The sequence below is a fragment of the Scaptodrosophila lebanonensis genome, unplaced genomic scaffold (assembly GCF_003285725.1).
Source record: "Scaptodrosophila lebanonensis strain 11010-0011.00,11010-0021.00 unplaced genomic scaffold, SlebRS2 tig00000129-arrow-arrow-pilon, whole genome shotgun sequence".
Taxonomy (NCBI): Eukaryota; Metazoa; Arthropoda; class Insecta; order Diptera; family Drosophilidae; genus Scaptodrosophila; species Scaptodrosophila lebanonensis.
The window spans coordinates 491,566-498,937 of record NW_022060583.1 but is presented as its reverse complement, the minus strand read 5'-3'; the positions used below and the strand labels follow the sequence as shown (position 1 = coordinate 498,937).

At 41.3% G+C, this 7,372-nt stretch overlaps 2 protein-coding genes across 2 annotated transcripts; one reads left to right on the top strand and one right to left on the bottom strand.

Moving 5' to 3' along the window:
• Window positions 1-351: 351 nt before the first annotated feature.
• LOC115628869 (probable dolichyl pyrophosphate Glc1Man9GlcNAc2 alpha-1,3-glucosyltransferase) lies at window positions 352-3,096 on the bottom strand. Its single transcript, XM_030525125.1, has 4 exons — window positions 1,876-3,096; window positions 1,708-1,818; window positions 1,532-1,637; window positions 352-463 (listed from the first exon to the last, which is right to left on the bottom strand). Exons 1-4 carry the CDS (start codon window positions 2,964-2,966, stop codon window positions 434-436), a joined length of 1,338 nt encoding a protein of 445 aa, XP_030380985.1. The 5' UTR covers window positions 2,967-3,096; the 3' UTR covers window positions 352-433.
• A 259-nt stretch (window positions 3,097-3,355) lies between these two features.
• LOC115628832 (nuclear transcription factor Y subunit gamma) lies at window positions 3,356-7,351 on the top strand. The gene is made up of 3 exons (XM_030525070.1): window positions 3,356-3,714; window positions 3,783-5,028; window positions 5,097-7,351. The coding sequence occupies exons 1-3, from the start codon at window positions 3,671-3,673 to the stop codon at window positions 5,466-5,468; spliced, it is 1,662 nt and encodes a 553-aa protein (XP_030380930.1). The 5' UTR covers window positions 3,356-3,670; the 3' UTR covers window positions 5,469-7,351.
• Window positions 7,352-7,372: the final 21 nt, after the last annotated feature.

Genomic DNA, 7,372 nt, shown 5'->3' with positions numbered 1-7,372 from the left:
CAGGGCAATATATGGAATTCGACTCCGGTTTTTTCTTCTTGACGAGTGAGAGGCAAATGTCGCCAACCTGTAGTTGTTGACACTTTAGCTCAAATAACTGAAATGATAACTCAGGATTGCAGGAAGCCCAACCCTGTCCATAAACGAACAGAGGATGTCCTGGGGAAACCTCTAGGATTACCTAAAATATAAGTTTTCTGATCTCAATAATTTATCACCATAATAGTTGATTCAATTACATACCTTCGAATAGTTAACATCGAAGCTACATGTAATATTAATTATGTGTGATGAGGTTCTTTCGATTTTAACAACTGTGGCTTCCTTCAAGTCAAACTGATCGCTACGTGAGGCTGACTGTATAAAGTCTTCGGTGCGAATGTCCTCAACACGTCGTACTGTACCCGTGGATAATTCGATATAGGTTCCTTTTTTAAAGCAATCGTCGCTGGATTCTGCGTTGCTGCTAAGTAAATTTAGATTTTAATCAAACTTATAAGCGTTATGGAGACACGTTATAGATTTATTATATCACGACCCTACAACATTAAATAAGATCTTGGGTGGATTGGTCTGGAGAGCGCAACAGCGAAATTCGTATATGTTTACTTTGTTGGGCTTTTGAACACTTCTCGGTGGATCTGCTCCGTTAGGGGACTCTGAAAGCCACAATGTCCGTAAAACGATTCCATACGCGTTTGCATGACTGCTTAGAATTTGTATATATTCAGTTTTTCAACCAGGACACCAGAGTTCTAAATGCAAACTGATGCAAGCGAGTTCATTCAATTCGCTAGCAACTCAATTAAGAAACGACCGTGCTTTTCTCTGGGACTTTCCAGGAATAGCGCCCAGTCATAGCCCGTGCTTGTTACCTGTGCTGCTCACAATTCCTACTATAATCTTGCACAGTTGGCTGCAAGGAATGCACAGATCTCGGTTAACAGCAACAGGTACGCGACTCATGCCACACAATGGGTCGCAGTTTTATTTTTAACGCCTATGCGCCGAAGTCGAGAACCTCCTACGGCTCTACCTACAATATCCATATACAAAACTAGTTTCAACTTTTCTACTGCTATCCTTAGCCGGCGCCGTGGTGGCTCTTGTATTAGGCGCCTTTTTCATGGACCTTACTTAGACGTGAGCTGAAAGACGTGCAATTTGTTGCATTTTCTTCGCCAACATTTTATTTCGTTTTTTGCTTGTTTTTCTTAACAAATGATTTGTTTTTGGTAACTTGCTTCTTAGTGTACATTTTCCATGAAATGTCTAAAGCATAGAGATAGTATCGTATAAAGAAATATAATACACCTACTGCCGAATATACCGAAGTAAGGAGGAGTGGCATGAAGGGGAGTCGTTTATGCAAACCAGATATTCGACTAAGCACGTGCTCATAAATGGGCAATACTATAAATCCAAGGCAGTACAACGTTTCAATCGCATTTAAATTCGGTGCTGTCTTATAAATGCGCGTTATTTGGGCATATGCTGTAGCTATATAGGCCAGATACAGCGAGTAACGTACAAGTATTAGGTCTACTTCAAATAGCAGCGGAAAGAGCGAGAAATATCCGACAACGCTCAACAAGTAGGCATATTTGGCGTCCGTGCGATCCAACAGAGCAAGTAAGCTGCGAAACATTAAAAACAATGATAGATATAGATATAGATATAGATATATTTGTGTAATTAAGAACTTACCAAATTGGTATCAAACACATGAGTATTGCCTTTTCGTGCACATGCCAGCCAAACACGAAGGAGGAGCAGGCACATAAGACAACAGCGCGAAGAAAGATCAGTTTAGCTCGCCTAGCAATGCAATAATTTTTATTAAATTTTCGTGTATTGAGCCTTAAGATCACTTACTTTGTTGAAGAGGTTAGCAGCAGTTTCAACAGGATGGGCATCATAAATGCCAATGTTAACGCAAAAGTTACAGCTGGTGATATGTTGGGCAACACAAGGTGACGAGTTTCCTGCACAAGACCTGACGTTGTAGTCGGGTCACCATCCTTAGACTTTTCACGACGCAGGGCAACAGCAGCCACCTTGTCAGCAGTGTTATAGAGCGCCCAAAGATTGGGTGCCCAGTAGGCATGCGTAAGGCCACGCTTAAAGGGAAAGAGACGTGACAACACTTGCGGAATTTGATGCCAGAATGGCCCAAATGAGAGCACAAATGGCGTAAGACCTACGGCCAAAAGTTTCATCATCGCATTTACTGTGTTTAAAATACTCCTTCCCTTGTTTAGGCAATAGAACCTCAAGAGATAAACACCAAAGGCTGGTGCCATATAAAGGAAAATATGCTTAAAGTTGAGCAGTATCGCAAAGCTGAAGGCACTTAGCAGATAACGATCATTGAGCAGAGCGCTTATGCTCAGCAATAGAATGCCAAACAGAAGGCCATTGTACTGAAAATGGATGTGGTCCACAAATATGAGGCCTACATTAAAGAGTAGTAGCAGGCAGCCGGCCAAATGCTGTTGCGTCTTTTTAGCAATTCCCAGCGCCCGCAAGCAACTATACACGCCCAATGCATAGACTAGATCCACCACTATCACCGATATGCGTTGGAAATATACTGTCCTCTCAGAGGCATAGTTTAGATTGTGCACGTCTAGCATGTGTGGATCGACATATTGAGCCAGCTGCGAGAGCAGCCACTCAAAATACGCAAAGAATGGTGGGTAATCCAGTGTCCACTCACTAGTTGCATCCACATACCAGCGATTTAATGGAAGACTATGGGTTATGGCTAACCAGTTGCGGTGCACTTCAAAGTCAGTTGAATAGTATGCGGGAATTAGTAATACTTTCAGGCATGTACTTAGGGCGAAAAGCGCCCAAAAGCAGTCAGGTATAGAAGTCCTTTTCACAACAGGTTTGCCGAAAATTGACGACAATTTTTCAATAACTCTATTATTTTTGTTTACAGGCTCGCCCTTGTCACGCATTTTAAACAACCGCACAATTGTATATCGTTACTTCTTCACAAAATCCAGACAGCAACAAGAATGCGGAGTGTATATAATAGACTTTTGGCTCCGGCGAAGTGCTTCTAGTAGAATTACCTTTGATATATGCTCATTTAAGTTAGTTATATTTTATTTAAGAACGAATCCGTCACCGGATTCTTATCAGACTCGCCGGTAGGGATGGCAGCAATGGGTCGCGGTAACTTTAGAGTAAGTGTGTACACCCATACGTAATGTGCCGATACGTTGTTATCGATGCAGGTACCAGTGTCAGCACTAGTGCAGCCCTTATGTAGTTTTCGCTTGGTAGTCTGAATTTGTTTTTAAAATAATACAAGGAAATACCACCCATATCATCATGTTTAATCTAAATTGATTTGTATTAAGTGATCATTATAAATGTCGTATAGTTTTTGTATGCTTCTGGCGTATTATACACGTAAATAGCCACCCTTCACCTTCACAATAGGCCAGCCATAACGCTTTGATTTGTGATTGGTTGTTGATTGCAGCTAAAACAAAACATTTCGACCAGTCATAATATCTTATAGTGCATGTGATAGCACTAAAAAACAGGATTCAGCGTAGTGCGCTTGAACGTTTTAATTGGCTTGTGGCGATAACATATAAATCCGCGTTCGTTTCACCGGCCGTGGACTTGTGACACGTGAGCTATAGCGGCCATGTACGCCACCAATAATGGCAACACGAATAAGGCGCCAAATAGGTAAGTTTTGACCATTTGCAGAACGAAGATGGTGTGCATGTGTGTACAATGTGAGTTCTGCATTCCAGCAACGCCACAATTTTTGATAATACCATCACCGTAACGCCTATAAAAATCGACCTGAGTGGGAACATTTCACAAGCATACAGTCCAACAGTTACCACAAAGTCAGGAGCAGCTACCCAACGACGCACACAAAACACTGTAGTCACCACACAGTCGGGCAACTTGACCGTAATGCAAACAACGTTAGCAACAAATGCGAATACGATGCAAAATTGTGGCGTTAGCGTATCCAGTGTTAATGCCAGCACGCCAAAAGAGAAGGCAGCAAAAGTAACAAGGGTGCCTGTGGTACGAAAACCGCCACCGACCATAGAAAACTTCTGGCCGAACATCTTGAGTGAGGTGAACAGCATAGGCCAGGTGGATGCTAAACATCAAGTTCTGCCTCTGGCACGGATAAAGAAAATTATGAAGCTGGACGAGAATGCCAAAATGATAGCAGGCGAAGCGCCGTTGCTTTTCGCCAAAGCCTGCGAGTACTTCATCCAGGAATTAACCATGCGCGCCTGGGTACACACCGAGGACAGTCGACGCCGCACACTGCAACGCTCCGACATTGCACAGGCCATCGCCAACTACGACCAATTTGATTTTCTCATCGATATTGTACCGCGGGAAGAGATCAAGCCGTCGTCGACGACGAAAAAAGAGAGCAGCAGTACCTCCACCACTACGGCTCCCACCGCTACAAACACAAATAGCGCAAATACAACGGGCGCTGTAGTACCTGGCGTGGCTAACACAGGTCTGAAACTCGATACGAGTGCTGAAGTAGTTGGCTTCAGTGCCGTTAACCCCGAACTATTTGCCGCTGCCACATCCACCCAACACCTGCAACAATTGCACAACACAGCGCAACAGCATCAGCCACAGCATGTTCAGATCATTCAACAGGGTGCTGCCACCCATGCGGGCACACAGCAGCTTCAATATTTCATTGCTCTGCCCGGTCAGCAGCCTAATCAGCTGGTACAACAAATTCAACAGCAGCAGCCCACACAGAACCATTTGCAGAACAGTCTCGGCCTCAATATCGTTGCCCAACAGCCCACGCAACAACTAATACTGACTGCCGGGCCCAATGGCCAGTTAACCGCTACACCGGCGCCGACCACAGCGGCACAACAGCAGACGGCCCTACTACATAATCTGGCGCAGCAACAGCAGCAGCAGCAGCAACAACAACAGCAGCAAATACAGTTGCTGCAACAAGTTGTGACACCAACGGGGGAACTGACCAATGTACCAGTGAGTAAATTGCCCTTCATTTCCACCTCAACTATTTGACATTATTAATATCAATATTACTTCTGTAGATCTCCATCAATGCCAATCAGTTGAACTTGCTTCGCATGCAAATGCAACAGCAACAACAGGCACAGGCTGCGGCGGCGGTGGCTGCACAACAACAACAACACAATCAACAACAAGTCATAATACCCACGCAGTTGCTGACCGCACAACAAATTTTACAATTAGGTGGCGCAGCGGCTGGCACGGCCGCCAATGCAGCGGCTGCAGCGCAGCAGCAACAGCAACAACATCAGCAGCAACAAATAAATGCCAGCAATAGCAACAATAACGCGACGCCAATTTATATAAACTCTGCAGTGTCTAGCACACAAACATCTACCCAAACCCAGCCTATCTCAACAATATCAACGGATCGCACTGGGCCATTTCGGTAAAAATGTAAAATAAGATAACAACAAAGAGAACATCCAACCCCACCCTCCCAAAAGAAAAGAAAAAGGAAAAACAAATCCATTAAAACGTAAGCGCTATTATACATATAAATTCAAGTCGTTTTTAAGCACTTATGTATATGTATATCTCAAAGCATTGATTGCACATGCATATTGAAGTAAGATCAAGCCCATATTGTACTATATTATTCAACGGAGATTAATTAGATAAGATTTTAAGGGTATAGTTAGTAAGAGTGTATAGAAATACATTTGTGTACGATAGTCTAGCCTAGTGAAACCTGTTGTCGCACTTGATATTTTACATGCGCGCTGTTCCCATCAATATGACTACATACATTCATACATAAAACTTATGTATGGATTGTATATGTAGACAATGTGAGATGGGCGTTACAAACACCAAAGCATATCAAATTCAACACCATTCACCAAACGTAGGCATGCTGACAATATTAGGAGAATTATGAGCCTCAATATTCTTACATACATACAGATGTGTATCGTAGATCTTGCATACAAAAGTAAAACATATTAATATTATCCAGAAAATCAGATTTAGTTGCAATTTAGAACGGAAAAAAAAAAACAAAATACCTTGTCGATTTTATTAAATTTAAATGTGTTGAACCGCTGTACGAAGGATTATTATCGAGACTGACCATGTCGGATCACTATATTATAGTAAATTATAATGTATGACAGCATATGATATGATTTGAAAATTGAAATGATAGTGCGGTTTAAAATTCGCGACCCGTGAATATGGAGAAAAAGCTTCTGTTCTAAATCACTGTAAACAGTAGATAGCTTCGGGGAAAGGTACAAGTATATCAGAATTGTTGAAAGTGAAAAATGTAACATGCTGAAGGAGACGTGGCAGACCCCACATATATATTTTAGCCCAGTATGACAAGACGAGTCGATTTAGCCCTGTCTGCCTATCCGTATGGACACCTGGATCTCAGAGACTATAAGAGCTAGTGACACAACATTTTACACATAGATGCCTTCTTTATCTCGCCTGTTCTTCCACTATTCTTTTCATTTTTTATTCAAATTCAGCAAATACTTCCGGTTAGTGGTTATGTCATGTTTCATCATGCCAGCAGCTGTTGTTGTTGCTGCTGCTTTGGCTCAACTCTGTACTGCACACACAGCCACGCATAGACACAATGCCGATGCAAATGTACAGTCATACAGCCTTTACGTGGCCTCAAATCCCGAGTGAGGCATAAATGATCTTTATTTTAATGCAATTTTGTTTTTTTTTTTTTTATTTATATTCCAACTTAGTTCATTTTTTTTTTAAATTTATATAACTATTGTAGTAGAGTATTTCAAAGTCTTTAGCTTTTACTCAATGCATTTCGTTGACTTTCATTCAAAGTGTTAAAAATTGCAAAAACGCGGTAAAAAGCATGGAAATTTCTGAAAACTTAAAACAAATTAATGTGAGTAACGAGAAATTTGGGGCCGAATTAATTGTACGATAATATTATGGAATGTTTACTTTTTATACGAGATCTACGATATACTCCTCAGTCCTGGAAAGATGCACGTGCAGGTTTCACTTTCTATTTTAATAATAGAGCTCTTATTTAAATGTCAAATTAGTCAGATCTCTTCCGAGCCTCAATCTCATTTAGATGTAGTTGAGACGATATTCAAAAGTTAAGAGAGATTGAGAACCGGAACAGACTTGAATAGTTTTTATTTTATGAAAAGAAAAACTCCTAACCAAAAAGAGTCGTGTGTATGTAAGTAACATATTTTATGCCATGCACCTTATTTAACGTATTCGTTTATTTACAATGTTGAATAACATTTTTTAAATTAAAAAGGAAAACAGTGCATTGTAATTGTAAACAGAGTGTCCATTGTAG